This window comes from Salmo salar, chromosome ssa29 (genome assembly GCF_905237065.1).
Source record: "Salmo salar chromosome ssa29, Ssal_v3.1, whole genome shotgun sequence".
Classification (NCBI taxonomy): Eukaryota; Metazoa; Chordata; class Actinopteri; order Salmoniformes; family Salmonidae; genus Salmo; species Salmo salar.
Window position 1 is genome coordinate 19,618,084 of NC_059470.1, and position 21,542 is coordinate 19,639,625.

Below are 21,542 nucleotides of genomic sequence, written 5' to 3' on the forward strand. Positions count from 1 at the left end.
CGAACGACTGGGTCACTTCCATAGATACAGAACAAAAAGACTTAACGACTGGGTCGCGTCTCTGGCAACCGAACAGATAGAACGAACGACCAGCCGGCTTTGGTAGCAATCATAGATTTGCGTCAGGACTATATCTTGTGGAAGGATGAAATAGTATGAATAAATGTATGAAAATAAAGATTTAATTAAAATATGTCAATCATTATTTGAATGTGTTGCTAACCCATTGTATAAAAGTGATAGTGCCTTCGAAGCCGGTGTTTGGAGTATATATTGGCACGGTTTGCCTGCACTCGACTTCATCTCGGGCCTAACAACACCCGTGCCAATATATCCTCCAAACACCGGCTTCTCGGGCATTATCACTTAATTATTTGAATCCTGACCTGAAGTTTTCTGTAGGTTTTTGATGACACATTAAATGTATGTCTCTACTGTACCTCATTAAACTGTCCTGTTGATTGGGTTATCAAACGCATATCAGTAAACAAAGCCACTGGTCCAGACAACATCATTAATCATGATCTGAAATCCTGTCATAAGGAATTATCAGGGGTGTTCTGTTAGCTGTTCAATCGCTCCCTGAGTACCAACTTTGTGGCAATTATTTTATTTTATTTATTTTGGCAATTCAAGTTTTATCTCATTGATGCTAGAACAAGGTTTTAGACATAGTGCCTTCAGAAAGTATTCACACCCATTGACCACATTTGGTGTGTTACAAAGTGAGATTACAATTTATTTAATTGTAATTTTTTGTCAACGATCTACAAAAAATACTCTAATGTCAAAGTGGAAGAACCCCCCCCCCAAAAAAAGAAATAATCATGGAAAATGAATACTGTATATTTTGATTAGATAAGTATTCAACCATCTGAGTCAATACTTAGAATGACCTTGGGCAGCAACTAGAGATGTGAGTCTTTTTGGGTAAGTGTTTAAGATCTTAGCACACCTGGATTGTACAATATTTGCCCATTTATTGTGTTTAAAACTCTTCAAGCTCTGTAAAGTTAGTTGTTGATCATTACTAGACAGCTGTTTCCAAGTCTTGCCATAGATTTTCAATCTGATTTCAGTCAAAACTGTAACTAGGCCACTAAGGAACATTCAATGTCGTCTTGGTAAGAAAATCCTGTGTATTTTTGGCCTTAGGTTATTGTCCTGCTGAAAGGTGAATTTTGCCTTTGCTTAGCTCTATTCTGTTTCTTTTTATCCTAAAAACTGCTTAGTCCTTGCAGGTCACAAGTACGCCCATAACAGGATGCAGACCCCCATGCTTGAAATATGAAGAGTGGTACTCAGTGATGTGTATTCAGGACAAAAAGTACATTTCTTTGCCACATTTTTTGCAGTATTAATGTAGTGCTTTTCTTTAGTGCCTGATGGACATTCATCATATCATTGTTACAGTTGTAAATATGTATATATTATTATTTTAATTGTTTAATTCACTTCTCTTTTTGACCTGCACTGTTGGAGCTCGGAGCTTAAGAATTACACTGCACCCTGCAATTACATATGCGACCCTGTGCATATGACTAATAAACTAATCTAATCTAAACTATAGAAGTACCCGCCCTGAGACCACCTACATCAAATACTTGGATGACACTTGTATTCTTGACACATCCAATTCTGGAAAGTTTGACCGCTGGTGTAAGAAGAACATCCAAAGACCTCATCATAAACTTTAGGAAGGTACCATCAGCTCCAGAGACCAGAGCATAAAACAGGTGGAGGAATACAAACAGTACCTCAGAACAATAAAAAACGATGGGCGAGTGTAGTAAAAAATGTCAATCCATACTGTATTTGCAAAAGCTAAGAAGGTTGAATGTGAATCAATACATTTTGCAGTCCTTTTTATAGATGCTTTATTGAGCTTGTCATCACATTTAGTATAGTTGTCTATTTGGCTCGCTCACATAGGCAAGTCAGAATAACAGAGAGAGGTGTGCAGGTCAGTGAAAAGATTGTAGGGTGTAAAGCTCTCGCAAGAGGGGGAAAGAAATTGCTTTAGATCAAGTACACATCTACTGAACAATCAATATGTAATAGTACTTCCTTAAGGGTGCAGTTTTCAGGTCTTTACCTCTTAAAACCAAGAAAGCCACTAACAGTTTTTTACCGGCATCAGTATGGCTGTTACTGTACATCTGTTATATGTTTACTATAGTTTTGCAGCAACTGAAGTTCCTTCTGCGAAACATAAAGTGATTCTATTTTATCTGTCTCTGGATTCCTTGTAGAATCAAGAATTCCTCTTGATTCCTACCTTTTCCCTCAATTTGATATTACATTTTACTTCTCATCTCTTGCTTATTCCTTTTGCTTTCTCCCTCTGCACAGCAGCTCATTTCAAAGTATCTTATCTGATAGTTGTCTCCATGTCTCCTTAACTTTGGATTGAACCTGTATAAGTATACTTTTAGTAACTGCATACAGTTCAGGTACCCACTTCTATTGGGTATAGGCCTCTATGTATGTTAAACCATTCTCCTTGTTTTTGACATCATTGCCATTGGACATCGTATTGGCCAATAATTGTCTATTTGCAGTCTGGTTAAGGTAAAGACAGATCAATCAAATTACAACTAGCTGAAGATATTTTTCATTACTACATCAAAATGTTTCATTTTTATTGTTATCTGGGTTGTTTTGTCCACTGCTCAGAATCACATAAAACTGTCATTAAAAATGTCATATTTCTAGTAATGTAAAAATACAATTTATTTTGTATATATCCTGACCATGATGACATTAACTGCCAATTATGTCCTTAGGCCTAGGGCAAGCTAATACTCACAGCACTGAAATGATGAAAGATCCCTTTCAGTATGTATGACAACAGATTAACAATATGATATGATGTGGGTACTAGTGGGCAAGTCAATTTCTGTCCAGCATATCACTGGGCCAGGTGATTATTAGTCAATTTGAGATAAATAACCAATTTAGATTATGGGACATTAAATGTCCTTTTCTTTATGGAATTCCTGTTTGTATTGGAATCAACAACATCCTTGATGTCTATACCAGACATGGAAAACCTTTGGCATACAGGTAACATGTTACAAGCAATACACAGAGTGGCTATTTAAATTTACTTTATTCTTCTCATGTTGCATGGAGAATAAAGAAAGACTAAAGCACTACAATCAATAGATTTTCAGAAAGGTCCATCCGAGAGCTTCACTCTTCATAATGTCCTTTCTGTGACAAAGAAGATAAATAAAGGTTGAGAAAATTGTGTATTTTCAAAAAACATTCTTATGAAATACTGTTCTTCATGTAAATCTTACCATCAACTATTCCAATAAATCATTTATTAAAACATTTTTGCTTGCCATAGCAAAGGAAAGTGACCACTGAAACCAAGATATGCTTTTGAAATAATGTTTGTGAACAATAATCCAATTCATATTTGATCCTGTCTTATACAATATATAAAAAAAATATGTAATGAATAATAGTATGGCTGTTGGACATCAAATACTTACAAAGCGATTGAGGTAGAGGCTGTTGTCATACATGTGGGAATTTACAAATTATAACCAATATAATTAATCTGATTAAAAGAACTGACCTGGGAGCCGGCATCACAACTCTTGGCCTCACTCCTCATCCTTTCCTTTCTGTGACAGAGAAGATGGATGGATTATGAGAACATTTTAATTTTACTGTGTAAAGGAAAACATTTTATACTGCCATTTACTGGGTCCTTAAAATATATGAGTGGAAACTTCAACAGGTATGTATTATGGTACACTATGAACATCATGCTGTCCCATACAGATACTAAACATGTATCTGATTCTCTTTACTGTGTAATAGACAACACTAAGCTTTTACTAAATGTTTATTGGAGCAATAACGTCCAATTAAAGAATTCAATAAACACTCATATATTTTTCTCTTCAACTACAGTATTACAGAAATAAGTTACAACTGTTAAAGCTGTTTGCCGCACAGATTCAAGGAGTAATCTAAAACAATTCTAGATTTAGCCACAATTAATAGGGAACTCCTCTCAAAAATCATTATCAGCTATGTTGGTCCTAGCCTGAGGTATTGAAAAATAAATCCATGATGTCATTCTGACTATTGGCATTCAATCAAAATGTCCCTTGATCTTGTCCTGTATAGTTTTATAACACAATAGATGGCAGCAAATGAATAAACATACATTGTTATCAATTATGAATAACAATATATATATAATGATATTATGAATAGCACATTTAATGAATATGCCTTAAAGCTTTTCAAATTGGAGGCTTTTTTCATCTACAGTGCCTTGCGAAATTATTCATACCTCCTTGGATTTCTTCATGTTTTATTGTGTTACAAAGTGGGATTCAATCGGATTTAATTTACATTTGTTTGTCAACAATCTACTCAAAACACTCTGTGATGTCAGTGGAATATTTTTTTTTGTTGATTAATACAAATTGGATAGCTAAAATATAGTCGTTGCATAAATATCCCGCCCCTTTGTTTAGGCTAGCCTAAATAAATTCAGGAGTAAAATTTGTCTTAACAAATCACATGGACTCACTTTGTGTGAAAAAGTGTTGAAATTATGTTTTTTATGACTAACCCTTCCTCTATCCCCCATACATACATCTGTAAGGTCCCTCAGTTAAGTATTGCATTTCAAGCACAGATTTAACTACAAAGACCAGGGAGCTTTTAGAAAGCCTCATAAAGAAGGGCAGTGATTGGTAGATGGTTAACAATAACAAATCAGACATTGAATATCTCTTTAACCTTAAGCATGGTCAAGTTAATCCACCTAGACACATCAAAGATGCAGTCGTCCTTCTGAACTGAGCTGCAGGACAGGAATGAAACAGCTCAGGGGTGTCACCATTTGGCCATTGGTGTTTTAAAAAAAGTTAGTGTTCAATGGCTGTGAAGGGAAAAAACTGACGATGGATCAACAACATTGTAGTGACTCCACAATAATGACTTAAAAGAAAAATACAAATATACAGAATAAAATTAATACTACAAAACAAAACACAGCAAAGGAATATACTTTTTGGCTTAACTTGGCCTAAAATTGCTGCCTAGCCATGATCCCCAACATCTTGACAGAACTTGAATAATTAGGAACATAATAATGGGCTGATATAACACAATCCAGGTGTGTAAAGCGCTTAAAGACTTACCCAAGATTTACCCAGCTGTAATCGCTGCCAAAGATTTATTGACTTTGGGAGATGAACTCTTCAATTTCTATTCATCTTTGACATTACAGAGTATGTGTAGATTGTATGTGTATTTTGTGCAGATTGTTGACAAAAATGCAGTTGTTAAATGCACTTTGTAATACAACAAAATGTGAAGAAATCCAAGGGGTATGATTATTTTGCAAGGCACTGTACATTGGGACACTGCAGTATAAGGGAAGTCTGCAAATTATCCTTTAGGATTCTTAAAAAGTTACTTTACTGACCTTGGAGCCGGCATCACGACTCTTGGCTCTCATCTTGTTGACCTGAGACTCAGCAATATCAGCCCTCTCCTCTGCCTCATCCAGTTCATGCTGAATCTTACGGAACTTGCCCAAATTGGAATTGGCTTGTTCCTCCTGTGAACATTTTTAAATATGATTTAAGTTTCTAGCAAACAAAATAATTAGAGAATTACAGATGCATCAGTTAGATGATAGAAGGTTACTTACAGCCTCCTCTGAAGTTCTCTTGTAGGATTTGACCTTCAGCTGCAGTTTGTCCACCAGGTCCTGCAGGCGGCTCAAATTCTTACGGTCTTCTTCAGTCTGCACACAAAAAGAAGGGGCAAAAAAAGAGTCATACTGGAGATATATCTTACATTTCATTCTGAGCATGTTAATGTAATTGTGCATTGTCAAGTTAAAACAATGTACCTGGTATGTGAGCTCTTTGACGCGTCTCTCATATTTACGGACTCCTTTCACAGAATCACTGCTCCTCCTTTGCTCCACTTCCACTTCAGTCTCTAGCTCTCTCACCTAGAAAGATATGATCATTGTTAACACACCATTTACAATTACTTTGTTAGTCACCACTACTTTCAATATTGAAGCTAGAAATATGACTAGAAATATGAAATGTGACATTGAATTAATCGATGAGAATGTAGCTTAGACACTTACTCTGGCCTCCAGCTTCTGGATCTGCTTCTTGCCACCCTTCATGGCGATTTGTTCAGCTTCATCCAGGCGGTGCTGCAGGTCCTTGATGGTCTGCTCCATGTTCTTTTTCATGCGCTCCAGGTGAGCACTGGTGTCCTGCTCCTTCTTCAGCTCCTCTGCCATCATGGCAGCATCAGTAATGGCCTTCTTGGCCTTTTCCTCAGCATTTCTGCACTCCTGCACAGCCTCCTCCACTTCATTCTGAAGCTGGGATGTGTCGCCCTCTAGCTTCTTCTTCTGGCTCAGCAGGCTGGTGTTCTACACATATATTTGACAAATTATGTTTATATTACCTCTGCGTACCTCAGGTAGCAGACTTTTAAAGATGGAATCCATAGTAGGGGAAACAGCGGCACTGTCTGTCCAACCGCCTTTCTTATTGTTTTTGTTTTGTTGACAAAGCAGAGGTGAGGAGTGTCACACAACATGGTACAGTACATTTTCTGCTGTTTTATCGTGCTTGCAATGATGTCCAAAGGGAAAAAACGGTGTTTTTCATTTGCAGTAACTTCTTTGTTGTTGTAATATCGCAAACAGACATGTCCGTTTCACCATTAAGGACTCCATCTTTAAGGAGAACACTGTTCTATATTACTGTCTTACCTGTGAGTGGAGCAGCTGAACTCTCTCACTAACATCCAGCAGTTCCTGCTCAGCCAGTTTGCGGCCTCTCTCAGTCTGCTCCACCAGGGCTCTCAGCTCATCCAGTTCAGCCTGCATCAGGTTGTTGCGTCTCTCCACAATGGCAATGTTCTCCTTCAGGTCATCATTGCTACGAAGTGCATCATCCAGCTGCAGTTGAGAATCCTGTAGAGAGAATTACTGATTTGACTATATTTATTGTATTGTTTCACAGTGTGCTTTGACTTTTTCTGAATGCACAAGCAATGCTTTTAATTCAATGGTGTGGAAGTAATACCTTCAGATGGGAATGGAGACCCTTAAGTTGCTTCTGGGCCTCGGATGCCTGCCTGTTGGCCTGGCTGAGCTGGATCTCCATCTCATTGAGATCTCCCTCCATCTTCTTCTTCAGCCTGAGAGCTTCATTCCTGCTGCGAGTCTCTGACTCCAGGGAGCTTTGCAGGGTATCCACAACTCTCTGCTGGTTCCTCTTATTCATCTCCATTTCCTCATCCTTCTCCACCAGCTTCCGTTCAATGTCAGCTTTTACCTGATTGAACTCCAGCTGAGCTCTCATGATCTTTCCCTCCTCATGCTCTAGGGAGGCCTATGAGAACACATCCACCCATTGTTTGTAAAATCGTAAAATAAAATGTTGGTACTTTCACTATCTGTAAATGTTTTCTGTTCTCACCTCAGCTTCCTCTAGAGCAGACTGTAACTCAGCCTTCTCCTGCTCCAGCTGTTTACGGATCTTCTCCAGCTCATGGATGCTCTTTCCTCCTTCACCAAGCTGCTCAGTCAGGTCAGAAATTTCCTCTGTGGAAAAATGTAGTTGTACATCAGAATATTTTTGGGATATCTGATCTCTATAACATATCAATGTTTTATTGACTAAGTTATATAGGCCATTAGTTCTTATGCTCTGACCTTGGAGGTTCTTGTTCTCCCTCTTCATGGTCTCAAGGTGATCCAGAGACTCCTCATAAGAGTTCTTGAGTTTGAAGAGCTCAGTGCTGAGAGATCTGGCCTCTTTCTGGGAGCTCTCCAGCTCAGTCTGAGATTCCTCAAACTTCTGCTTCCAGTCAGCCAGGACCTGAAAATCATACAGGTATTTTAGGTAGTTTGAATGCAGTGTATGATTAAGATGAGATGTACTTTATTTTCCAATAACTTACAGAGAACGAAAATGTGTCTTTATGCTAACAAGCCAACTCCTTGAGACACACAGTGTCCGGAAGCAATGGGTCAGGGGGTAAAGTGCCTTGCTCAAGGCCACGACGGCAGGTGATGGTAGGATGTAGGATGATGCCAGGAACTCTACGGTTTCCAGCTCACTCCGCACCAGGCTTTCCGGTCTGAGGTTGCTAGCTAGATTTTCTAACCACTCGACCAGTGGTTCCCAACCTTTTTTGAACCATGTCACACTTTGATGGGATAAAAAATTCTGCAGCCTCCCAAGTGGCGCAGCGGTCTAAGGCACTGCATCGCAGTGTTATGTGGCATCACTACAGCCTGTAGTGACTGGGAGTCCCATAAGGCGGCACATAATTGGCCCAGTGTCAGGGGAGGGTTTGACCGGGGGGCTTTACTGGGCTCATCGCGATCTATCGACTCCTTGTGGCGGGCTGAGCGCCTGCAGGCTGACTACAGTCGTCAGTTGAATGGTGTTTCCTCCGACACATTGCTGCTGCTGGTTTCCGGGTTAAGCGAGCGGGTGTTAAGGAGCGTTGTTTGCGGATCATGTTTCGGAGGACGCATGACTCAACCCCTGTCTCTCCCGAGCCCGTTGGGGAGTTGCAGCGATGAGACAAGATCGCAATTGGATATCACAAAATTGGGGAGAAAAAGGGGGTAAAAATATATGTATACTGTATATAAAATCTGCAGCACAACAAAAATTATCCAATTTATTTATTTTGTGGTATTGACCTCCATCTGATCCATATTGCTAATCATCTATTTTCAATGACAAAGGTTTTTATAGATGAAATTGTGTTTATTTGATCTATTTTCATAGTCCCTTACTCATTATGATTAATTTGGAAGTACCCCTTTAAGAGCTTCCCGTGAATCCATGCTATAAATATTTTGTTTTCCTCTGTACATTAGGTCTTTAGATTAAAATAGGTTTGGGTGAGAGAAGACCGGTTTTTCTGCATTGTAAAGGTGCAACCACGGACACAAAACTATGCTCTGCCTTTTTCTATGGCAGAGGCTATGATACACAGCTAAGCATAATCAGACTTGCCTTTGCTAATGGTTTCTCACAAGGTGAAGTAAAATTATACAAATGACTTTGAAAATGGATTCAATTGAGATTATTTTTGTAATTGGCCTAAACACAATACCCCGTACTGTCAAAGTGTTATTAGGTTCCTCAAAATCTTTACAATACAAATTGATTAAAAATGAAAAGTTGAAATGTCTTGGGTCAATAAGTATTCAACACTTTGTTATGGCAAGCCAAATAAATTCAGGAGTAAAAATGTGTATAACAAGTCACATAATAAGTTGCATGGAATTACTCTGTGTGCAATAATAGTGTTTAACAGGATTTAACAGGACTACCTCATCTCTGTACCCAACACATACAATTATCTGTAAGGTCTCTCAGTCAATTTCAAACAGATTCAACCACAAAGACCAGGGAGGTTTTCCAATTCCTCGCAAACAAGGGCACCTATTGGTAGATGGTTAAAAAAAAAGTAGACAGAATATCTCTTTGAGCATGGTGAAGTTATTAATTACACTTTGGATTGTGTATCAATACACCCAGTCACTACAAAGATACAGACATCCTTCCTAACTCAGTTGCCTGAGAGGAAGGAAACCGCTAAGGGATTTCACCATGAGGCCAATGGTGACTTTAAAACAGTCACAGAGTTTAATGGCTGTAATAGGAGAAAACTGACAATGGATCAACAACATTGTACTTACTCCAGAATACTAACCTAATTGGCAGAGTGAAAAGAAGGAAGCCTGTACAGAAAAAAACAATCCAAAACATGCATGCTGTTTGCAACAAGGCACTAAAGTAATACTGCCAAAAATGTGGCAAAGTAATTTTTGTCCTGAATACAAAGTGTTATTTTTGGGGCAAATCCAATAGAACACAGTACCACTCTCCATATTTCAAGCATAGTGGTGGCTGCATCATGTAATGGATATGCTTATAATCATTAAGGACTGGGGAGTTTTTGGGGGATAAAAAAGAAACGGATTGGAACGAAGTACAGGCAAAATCCTAGAGGAAGATGAATTCACCTTTCAGCAGGAAAATAAAACACAAAGCCAAATCTACAAGACATTGAATGTTCCAGAGTGGCCAAGTTACAGTTTTGACTTAAATCTACTTGGAAAATCTATAGCAAGACCTGAAAATGGTTGTCTCACAGTGATCAACAACAAATTGACAGTGCTTGAAGAATTTTGAAAACAGTAATGGGCAAATGTTGCACATTCCAGGTGTGGAAAGCTCTTAGACTTCTACAAAGTATTGACTCAGGGGTCTGAATACTTATTTAAAGGAGATATTTCTGTATTTCATTTTCAATAAATTTGCTAACATTTATAAAATCAAGTTTTCACTTTGTTATTAGACAGTGTGTTGAAGAAGGTGCAACATCACCTCTTCAACCATAAAATTTGTCTTGGCCCCTAAGACCCTCACAATCTTTTATAGATGCACAATTGAGAGCATCCTGTCGGCCTGTATCACTGCCTGGTACGGCAACTACACCACCCGCAACCGCAGGGCTCTCCAGAAGGTAGTGCGGTCTGCCCAACGCATCACCGGGGACACACCGCCTGCCCTCCAGGACCCCTATAGCACCCGATGTCACAGGAAGGTCAAAAATATCATCAAGGACGTCAACCACCCGAGCCACGGCCTGTTCACCCTGCTATCATCCAGAAAGCAAGGTCAGTACAGGTGCATCAAAGCTGGGACCGAGAGACTGAAAAACAGCTTCTATCTCAAGGCCATCAGACTGTTAATTAGCCATCACTAGCCGGCTACCACCCGATTACTCAACCCTGCACCTTAGAGGCTACTGCCCTATATACATAGACATGGAATCACTGGTCACTTTAATAATGGAACACTAGTCACTTTAATAATGTTTACATACTGCTTTACTCATTTCATATGTATATACTGTATTCTATTCTACTGTATTTGAGTCAATGCCATGCTGACATTGTTCATCCTAATATTTATATATTTCTTAATTCCATTATTTTACTTTTAGATTTGTGTGTATTGTTGTGAATTGTCAGATATTACTGCAATGTCGGAGCTAGGAACATTAGCATTTCGCTACACCCGCAATAACATCTGCTAAATATGTGTATGTGACCAATGAAATTTGATTTGATTTGAAGTTTTCCCTTTGTTATTATGGGGTATTGTGTGTAGATGGGTGAGAAAAAAAAATCGAATTCATCCATTTTGAATTCAGGCTGTAACACAACTAAATGTGGAATGAGTCAAGGGGTATGAATACTTTCTGGAAGCACTGTACTCCCAAATCAAAATTCCATGTGTATTCCAAAGGACACGTTTATAAGTGAGTGTTCCAAAATCTTACCAGTCAAAAACCACTGCACAAGGTTACCTGCCACCCCTAATGTACTATAATTAAGGCTAATAGGACTTGTGTATTCCATATGTTTTTTTCTTACCTTGTCAAAGTTCCTTTGCTTCTTGTCCAGAGAGGCAGCAGCTGCATTAGATCTCTCCACATCCACCATGAGATCTTCAATCTCATTCTGGAGTCTGTGTTTTGTCTTCTCCAGGGATGAACATTTAGCATTTACAGCTTCCACAGCTTCCTCTGCATCCTGCAGACGCTGAGCCAGCTTCTTCCTAGATTGACATACAGTAGATGAGAAACACATTTCAAAACAGTTGTTTAATATATAACGGTTGTATAACAGGTAATCCATGTATTATTCATCATGTACATTTGTGTATCGCTCTTTCAGCCAAGGTTCAATAGCCTGAGAAGTAAGAGGAAGTAATAAAACATCCTTACTTTGCGTCCTCAAGCTCCTCAGTCTTCTGGATGGCATCAGTTTCATACTTGGTTCTCCACTGAGCCACCTCAGCATTAGCCTTGGACATGCCACGCTGCAGCTCAGACTTGGCCTCCTGCTCCTCCTCATACTGCTCCCTCAACAGATCTGAGTCATGGCGTGCAGACTGCACTGCATGGGCAAGCGCGTTCTTTGCCTGGTAAGGAAATTTAAAAAACGATCTGTAATTATGCCTGAAGATAAATGTAGTTGGATAAGGGACTCTGCATTCTTTGTCTAAATACCTTGACTTCCTCCTCCAATTGTCTCTTGAGGTCTTCAATCTGCTGAACGTTGGATTGCTTACCTCTGGTCAGTTGAGAGACCAGAGAGTCCTTCTCCTCCAACTGTCTAGCAAGTTCACCTGTTTTCATGCAATTCAAATTATTTTAAATTACATTACTTAATCTGGTTATTTTTTGTGGGTGTTCATGTGGATGTCCAGGTTTTTTGTTAATATACCATTCTCAGTTTGAAGCTTTGCTTTCTGCATGGTGAAATCATTGATGGATCGCTGTCTTTCCTCAGCTTTCGTCCTGTATTCACTCATCTGGTCCTCTAGAGTGCGGCACATTTTCTCGAAGTTTGTCTTAAAACAGATTTTTTTTAATGACAGAACAGCAACACTAGACAGCAACACAAGAAAAAGCATATATTTTATAGATTGCTCAATGATACCACATACTTTGGACTTGACAATCTGCTCCATGTTGGAGACCACATCATCCAGCTCCAGCCTGAGCTCACTCTTCTCCTTCTCCAGCTTCTGCTTCACTCTCTGAAGGTTGTCAATCTGTTCTCCCAGGTCAGCTACACTGTCAGCATTTTTCTTCCTCAGAGTGGCAGCTGTAGCCTCATGCTGCAGAGTAGCCTCTTCAAGGTCTCTGCGCACCTTCTGGAACTCAGCCTCCCTCTTCTTGTTCATCTCAATCTGGGCAGCAGTGGCTCCACCAGCCTCCTCCAGCCTCTCACTGATCTCTTCTAGCTCTCTGGCCAAGTCTGCCCTCTGTTTCTCCACCTTGGCACGGGCAGCTCTTTCAGCCTCCAGCTCTTCCTCCAGCTCCTCAATGCGGGCCTGAAATGGTAGGAATTCAAATGTTCTGGTATGATCAGAACATAAGCATTTGTAACAGAAAGATTCCCTTTTCAACGATGCTATTGAAATACCTGCAGCTCCTTCAGTTTCTTCTGAAGCTGGGCACTCATGGCCTGCTCATCCTCAATCTTGCTGTTGAGTTGGCTCATCTCAAAGTCCTTTCTGTTGAGATGAATATGCATTTTTAGTGTTTTCTATTGAATAATACTTTGTTAGCATATTTTGATCTCTGATCTTACTTCTTCATTCTCTCCTCCATCTGCTGCTTGTCATTCTCCAGGTCCATTAGACTCTCCTGGGTCAACTTCAAGTCTCCCTCCAGCTTTCTCTTGGCTCTCTCTAGGTCCATTCTCACCTTCTTCTCTTGCTCCAGAGACCCTTCAAGCTGATAAAACATATATTGAACAATATTCAGAGTAACCAATTTACTGTAGCCAATGTTTTTGATATAACTGATTTTGCTGTAATTTTTATGAATTCCTATTTGATACTCACATCATCAACTTGCTGTTCCAGTTTGGCTTTGGCTTTGGTCAGCGTGTTGACTTTGTCCTCCTCACTCTGCAGATCATCCAACGTTTGCTGATGAGCCTCCTGCAGAGCCTTCTTCTCCTTGGTCAGCTTGGCAATGATTTCGTCCAGAGCTGCCATCTCCTCAGTCAGGTTTTTAACCTAAGGAAACAGAACGTTGTCATTACACTTCCTCCAAACTTATTAATTTGAGTTTTAACAACACAGTAATAAAGAAAAGTGTTTACCTTGTTCTCTGTGGCATGCTTTTCCTTCTCCACTTTAGCCAGAGTGAGCTCCAGATCATCAATGTCCTTCTTGAGTTCTGAGCACTCATCCTCCAGCTTCCTCTTCTTAGCAGTTAGCTCTGAATTCATCTCCTCCTCATCCTCCAGTCTTTCTGTCAGCTCTTTGGCTTTGGCCTCAAGCTGGATTTTGCTTTTGATCAGACCTTCACATCTCTCTTCAGCATCAACAATAGTGTCTTCTTGCTGTCAATGTGTCAATATATTGTAAGTATGTCATATTCTCCAATGCTCAGAAGTTTGTTTGGAGGAAAAATATTTGGACGCTACAAATGATTGACAAATGCTCCACTGATTGTACGTATCTATTTAGAAAATCATGTCTCTTTTCTCTCTGTTTTTCTATTTCTCTTGTTAGCTCTTAGCTAAAAGCTAACTATTAAGGCCATTTTGACCAAAGATGTGACTGCAGCAAAGTAACTGTAGTGCAGTTAAAGTTACTCACAGTTTGGACAGCGAGCTGCAGGTCATTCTTCTCTTGGAGAAGGGAGACCATCTTCTCTTCCAGCTCCTTTCTACGGGCTTCAGATTTAGCATAAGCCTCTTTAAGCTTCAGGAATTCTTCCTTCATGTTGGCCATCTCCTTCTCAGTCTCTGCTGACTTCAGCAGAGGTTTGATCTTGAAGAACAGCTTCATCCAGGGCCAATTCTTGACACCCATGAAGGCACGAATGTTCCATTGGATCACAAGCAAGGCATCCCTGCAACATTTTAATAAAATATGGTTAATACAATCGTTCCTCACCCCTAACATATCCTCTGCAAAATTTTAAGCTAATCTAATTTCTACCTGCGGTCAACCATTTTCTGGAACTCAATTCTAGCAAGTAGACCACGTGATCTGGCCTGGAATGCAGTGATGATAAGAGCGAGACGATCATCTCTCATCTCCTCAAGTAGACCCAGGAGACCAGCCTTGAAGAACACCTGAAGATACACAAAGGTCATATTGTGGTGCTTGGATCGTCTTGTATTTGGTGGGATTGTATTTTTCTGACAGTTGACTATAAATAATTTGAATGTGGTATCCCCCAGATTTACAAAACGTCGCAGTCATGATAAGATTGCTGATTTCTTGCTTCTGTATGGAGCAATTGATTTTATAACTTCAAACCCAGCATGTTGACCAAGAGTTACTAAATTTGGCAAGGTCCATCTCAAACAGTTTAGCCATTATGCTTTTAACTGCTTACTGTAGATCTAGATCTACTACACTGTGGCCCTATATCAAGTATAAATGTGTATTTCTTGACTGGACCCATTTGCCCAAGAAACAGATGACATGATATAAGCATTATCAGTTGTATATTAGCAGTTATTTCAAGAGTGATTAATGGCCAACAAGCTGCATAATCCATAAACTAAAAGTAAAGCTATCATGCATGTTAAAATAATTATAGATTTCAACAACCATATTAATAGATTTATTTTTATAAATAAAGTTTTGTCCGAAAATGCTGTTTGAGGTCCTCTCCTTAGTAGGTGATATCAAGAGTTCAGCTTGTGAGAGAAGAGGAAGCTCAGGATAATTGACGATTTTAACACTAGAATTATCATTTGGATGAGAGTTCAAGTGGATATTTCTGAGTCATATGTGGTAAATTCCCACTTCCCACTTGGTTACGAACACACAATTAGAGAATTTACCTTAGTGTGTCCTAATCTGTACTGGGTGTGGTCAATATCCAGAGAGCCCAGCAGTTTTTCTGATGCCTTCATGTTGTCCATGAACTGGCCCTCAGGGATAGCTTTTGGATTGAGGATGCGGTATCTGAATTTAAATTAGAAAACAATAATCTTCAAAAATGGAACACCTGAATAGGTAAACAGTTGAATTTATTTTGATAAGGAAATGAATAATTATTTTACCTTTGTTTGAAGTCAGCATACAGGATTCTGTTGGGGAAGCCCTTTCTGCAGATCCTGATGCCTTCCAGCACACCGTTACAGCGCAGCTGGTGCATGACCAGAGGATTCTCCATGGCCCCAGGAGTCTTGGTCTCATTGGGGATGATGCAACGCACAAAGTGGGGGTGAGTAGACCTCAAGTTGGTCATGAGTTTACCCAAGTTCTCCTGTGAGTATGACAAATGTAGAATTTTACATCGGTGAATGAGTCTCCAAGTACCTCACGGTTCACCACAGCATTTAATGCTAACATGCCAATCCACAACATACTGACATCTCAAGTATAGTGCAAATATAATACATTTGTTAATCATACATATGTTTATTTAAGCTCAGATTTACCCTGTGCAATGCAGACACAGTCTGGAAGGAAGAGCCTTTCTTCTTTTTTCCTCCAGCCGCTTTTTCTTCAGGTGCTGTATGATAATGAAATAACTATTCAAATATACTATTATTACTACTATGATATACTGTGGATTGTTATTTATTTGAGTGTGTTGTAGTCTTTGCAGATATGAACACATAGTACCTCCTTCTGCACCAGCATAGTTTGCAAAGAGGTTGGCCAGGAACTTAAGACTTGACTTCTGGAACAGTGCGACCACAGTCTCATTCAGAGGATCCTTGTTCTTCACCAGCCAGTTACCAATGTTGTAGTCAACAATGCCAGCATAGTGAACCATGGAGAAATGGGCCTCTGGTTTACCCTTAACAATCCTAGGCTTCTGGAAGCATGCATTTTTGCCGAGATGCGTATCATACAGCTTAGCTTTGAATGTATTATCACTGGCCTTAGGGAACATGCACTCCTCTTCAAGGATGGACATGATACCCATGGGCTGGTGGAAGGAATGAATAAAAATACATTTATGTTAAGGGAAAAGCATTGTGAATAAATATCAGAATAATTTGTCATTGAAGCACATTTATGAAGACTGTCCTTGTAATATTTGAAATCTCAAAGATGACTTAATATTCATCATATAAACTACTGCACAACTGAAGACACTAACCCTTTCAATGAGGTCAATGCAGGCAGCCAAGTCCATGCCAAAGTCAATGAACTCCCAGACAATTCCCTCTTTCTTATACTCTTCCTGCTCCAGCACAAACATGTGGTGGTTGAAGAACTGCTGCAGCTTCTCATTAGTGAAGTTGATGCACAGCTGCTCAAATGTGTTGAACTGGAATAGAAGTTCACAGTTACTTTATCTTGTCAGCTGTAATGTTCTAGATGAATCATTTTATGATGTGTGCTTTTTATCAAATTTACATCAAACACTCACCTCAAAGATCTCAAAGCCAGCAATGTCCAGCACACCAATGTAATGCTGGCGAGCATTCTTAGTGTCCAGAGTAAGATTGATTCTTATCACCATCCAAAGGAACATGTTCTCGTAAATTTTCTTTGCCAGTGCACCAACAGCGTAGTACACCTACAAAATATTGAGAGAAGAAAATACCTCAACATAAACACAAAGGAGAGTTTCCAAGACACCGATCGGCCTAGTCCTTGACCAAAAAAGCATGTTCAACCGGGAATTACAGGTATGAACATCTTAGCAACTTTATAGACAAGTTTCATGCTCAATATCATGACATTTTTTGGGAGACTCACCTGGTTGACATTCTGACCTTTGGTGACCCACTCATTTCCAACCTTGACCCTTGGGTTACACAAGCCCTTGACTAGGTCAGCAGAGTTGAGGCACATCAGATATGCAGCTTTGTCAAGATCTAGAAAGGCAAAGTTTTATGATTGGAAGAGGCAATCTAACTGATTTTAGATTTTATGATTTTTCAGATACTACTGCATATTGAAGTGAAAGGTTTTAAATCTTCAGCACTCACCCTCAGTGCCATCTGCCTCTGCTTGCTCCTCCCGCTGCTTATTCTTGAACTTCATGTTGCCGTAGTGCATGATGGCACCAACCAACTTATACATGCCATTCTTCTCCTCTTGGGAGAAGCCCAGCACATCAAAGGCATCCTAGTCCCAAATTAAAGGTAATTGTTTTGCATTGGAGAAGGGGTTGGAATGTTATTGCATATACAGTATATAGATATATTACTCACATCAGTAGCCATTAGCTCATCTGAATCATTAATGGAGGTTACAGCAATCTCTCCTTGGGAGATGAAGGCATAGTCATAGGGATTGCTGGTGATGAGTAGCATCTCTGAAATGGAATTGAACAGCTCAGTTTATTTCTGTTGATGGTGTGGTATAGGTCATAACATAATATAATCCGTTTTTGGATTGGGGTCAATTAGAAAATTGGCATTGTTTTTAAAACAGGTCATTTTATAAATAAACAGGTCAACAAATTAGCCCTAATCAAGTTTCAAAAACTGCAGCTGGAGATTGTTTTGTGTGTATTGAGTATTAGTGTTGTGTGCTTAAAAATCATTTCAATAATTGCACCTTTCTCGTGGACAACGAAAATATTAAAAATCACACTATATTGTTTTGTGAGGACACTGCCTGGGCTGCCTGTGCTGCACCATTAGAATTTCATTGGATTTCATCAGAAATGTTCAGTTTAATCCAGAATTGACCTCAACCCTATTCAGTTTCATGTTTCAATACTCACCCAGCAGTTCTGGTTTCTGTTGTGACAGGATCTGGTAGAAGATGTGGTAGTCTCTCTCAGCCTTGAGCTGGAAAGTTACACGTGACTTCTCCAGAAGATCTGATCAGTATGGAAAGTGCTTTTGATATGAATGTTTCCTGTCAAAGAGATCTGTTCAAGCCTGGGCATATTGAGCATTGTACTCACAAGTCTCAATGTCAGCAGATGAAAGCTTCCCAGTGACTCCAAAATGAATTCGGATGAATTTACCCTGTAAGTTATTGTCAAAGCAGAAATGAATAAGCACATTACATCTGGGTTCAAGTAGTATTTGTTTTCTTTTTGAATACCTTGTGTGCGGATAATTGAGCTTGCATGGTGTAATGGAACTGATGGAATACTCCTACAAGTTTAAAATCCCACCTATCTGTTTCTCTAGGCAAACTCAATCAAACACTGAAAGTATTTAAAGGAAAACAAATAATATTTAAACCCAGCTTTGTTGCACACATACAGTCCCAAAAGGGAAGATTAGCTGATGACCTGAGGAAGATTAGCTGAAGTCATGACATCAACAAATGATATCCTAATAAAATCCAGATCCTAATCAAATTCAAACACAGAAGATAACAGATAAGACGAACATGTATGATAAGATTTAAATGATATTTGACTGCAAACAAAGACCGAACGTACAAATCGGGAGGAGTTGTCATTCCTGATGGTCTTGGCATTACCAAAAGCCTCCAGGGCAGGATTGGCCTGGATGATTTGATCCTCCAGGGTACCCTACAAACCAACAACCACACAGTGTTAATATGCTGCAGTAAAGATCTGTATGAAATATTTGGTTAACACATTCAGCCATGAAAAATGTTGCAGGCGTGGCAAATGGTGCAGTTTTAGAGTTTCAAAGCAAAAATTCTGCAATTCTATACATTTTGCCATGCGGCTGAGAATATTATTTTAATTTTAAAGTTAATTTCCTTCAATAATTCTACACGTTATGCCATGGCTCATACCTTGTTCTTATGCAATCTGAGTGACTCAACCATTATAACATTTTGGGAATTTTAAATTCTCCCTGACTGTTTAATTTTTAATTGAGTGATTATTAGTTCTCAAAGATGATCTTATTTAAAATATTTTGATCCTTTATCTTTTCTATATACTTATCTGGTTTTAGTCGTTTAAGTTTACACTGAAAATGTAATTACCATCCCCACATTTTTTTCAAAAAAGTATTATTAATATTAAAAAGTATATAAATGTTTTGTATTCTATTTGACCTTTTTTTCATCAGATGCACTTTTCTTTCCGCTAACAGCAGCAATGCTGGCGAAATACTGGATGACTCTCTTGGTGTTAACAGTCTTTCCAGCACCGGATTCTCCACTGGAATTGAACATACAAATCTTAATGTCTCAGGATTTCTCTTCATTTTAAATAGCCTCAAATCAATACAGCATTGGGTTGATGTACTTACGTGATAAGGACAGACTGATTTTCCCTGTCTGTTGAAAAACAGACAGTAAATTTGTCATTTTCAAATGTAATTTTTCATGTCAATGAATAGGAAAGTTATATTTTACCTGACAACATGTACTGGTAGGCATTGTCAGAAATGGAGAAGATGTGAGGTGGAGCTTCACTCCTCTTCTTGCCTCTGTATGCATTGACAACAGACTGATCGTACACTGGCAGCCACTTGTATGGGTTGACAGTGACACAGAACAGCCCTGAGTAGGTCTGTGGAAAACGATGGGGATGCCGTAGATTTAGTTTCCTTAATTTGAATTAATATTTGATTTAATGGAGATATTAGCAGACAGGTCATTACTTACATAGATCATCCAGGCTGCGTAACGCTCTTTGAGGTTAAACAGCACAGCGGGCTCGTGCAGGAAGGTGAACATCGCCATGTCCTCAATTTTATCAAACTTTGGCGGGTTTTGGGGGTGGACGTCGTCCTCCTTCACAGTAACAGTCTGAAAGAAGAGCAAATTAAATTGTTTTGTTACATTTTTAAGGTGTAGAGACAAATCCTAACTTGAGATTGATTACACACAGTGTTGAATTTTCGCAAATTATACATTTACATGTAATGCCTAATTTGCATGAAAGTTATAGATGTTAGGATTCTGCTTTTTTAATTTTCTCTTGTGAGAATAATTTTAATGGTAAACATTAAAAGCACATAACTCAATTCAGTTGATAATTAATAGTTCATCAATCATAGAGTTATCATAGTAGAAAAATGTATTATCTTATGATTTTCCAGAAATGTTTTTCACCAAAATATTTACCTTTCCAAACTCAGTTTCAGCGGTGACTTTAGCTCCATCTCTGCTGGTGATTGTGGCCTTGACGTATTCAACCTCAGGGTCAGGCACATAGCACTCTCTCTTTATGTCAAAGGGTCTAGTCTGGCATTCCATTCGCTCCTTGTCTGACTTACGCAGATAGGACGCTGCGGCACCAAACTCTGCCATCAAACTGTCCCCCATTTTTAATTCTGTAAAGGCTGGAACAGAGCATTGAATACATACAGTATGTACATATTACGTACAGTACAAGGTGCAGACCCAAACACTGCCATCAACGCGGACCCCATTCTTAAATCTATGCAGGTATGTGTGTATCTATTATTATTAGGTTCAATTATCAATTACATTTATTTCAGTCAAATGTATTTATAAAGCCCTTTTACATGAGCCGATGTCACAAAGTGTTATACAGAAACCCAGCCGAAAACCCCAAACCGCAAGCAATGCATATGTAGAAGCAGATGTAGCTAAACTTCCCGATTTACATGTGGCTGTCCTCTCACTGTTGCCATGGTGTGTTGTATGCTAGGATTCTCATTACAAACAATTCTCAAACTTAAGAAAGAACAACCATTTAGATCTTCATTCTTTACAGTATTTTTTACAATATGAACCACATTTTGATAGTTTTACATTTTATTCTGTTCATGAAAAAGGGAACCGTGCATATTGTGGTAATAATCTAATATCAGTGTAAAGCACTAATATTAAATAATATTAAATACATCAACAACTTTAGGGCACCAGGGCTGTATTTCACTTCTCTCTGGTACCATTTTTGGAATGCATAATGTAAATAAAACATTTGATCCCAAACATTTTCCACCAAAGACCTATGTTAATTGGAAAATTGTATACTAGCATCACTATGTATACATGTGTACTGTATATGAGTAGTATATTGTACCATAGCATAATGGTCTTGGCGGAACAATAGAA

General features: G+C 39.0%; 1 protein-coding gene across 2 annotated transcripts; it reads right to left on the reverse strand.

Moving 5' to 3' along the window:
* Nucleotides 1-1,895: 1,895 nt before the first annotated feature.
* LOC106594615 (myosin-7) lies at nucleotides 1,896-20,800 on the reverse strand. Of its 2 annotated transcripts, none has more exons than XM_045710573.1 (38): nucleotides 20,583-20,800; nucleotides 20,121-20,264; nucleotides 19,869-20,025; nucleotides 19,763-19,790; nucleotides 19,566-19,671; nucleotides 18,973-19,065; nucleotides 18,484-18,547; nucleotides 18,298-18,396; nucleotides 17,780-17,883; nucleotides 17,555-17,693; nucleotides 17,322-17,440; nucleotides 16,990-17,139; nucleotides 16,717-16,887; nucleotides 16,236-16,542; nucleotides 16,046-16,119; nucleotides 15,665-15,870; nucleotides 15,443-15,566; nucleotides 14,586-14,722; nucleotides 14,241-14,496; nucleotides 13,739-13,981; nucleotides 13,476-13,652; nucleotides 13,220-13,365; nucleotides 13,052-13,142; nucleotides 12,570-12,959; nucleotides 12,347-12,473; nucleotides 12,130-12,248; nucleotides 11,845-12,041; nucleotides 11,492-11,675; nucleotides 7,736-7,901; nucleotides 7,500-7,624; nucleotides 7,104-7,412; nucleotides 6,788-6,991; nucleotides 6,146-6,442; nucleotides 5,897-6,001; nucleotides 5,693-5,788; nucleotides 5,465-5,599; nucleotides 3,590-3,638; nucleotides 1,896-3,216 (listed from the first exon to the last, which is right to left on the reverse strand). In XM_045710573.1, exons 1-37 carry the CDS (start codon nucleotides 20,781-20,783, stop codon nucleotides 3,618-3,620), a joined length of 5,811 nt encoding a protein of 1,936 aa, XP_045566529.1. In that variant the 5' UTR covers nucleotides 20,784-20,800; the 3' UTR covers nucleotides 1,896-3,216; nucleotides 3,590-3,617. The 2 variants fall into 2 exon arrangements, with proteins under 2 accessions (XP_045566529.1, XP_045566528.1); XM_045710572.1 differs by having other exon boundaries at nucleotides 16,233-16,542.
* Between the last annotated feature and the right edge of the window lie 742 nt (nucleotides 20,801-21,542).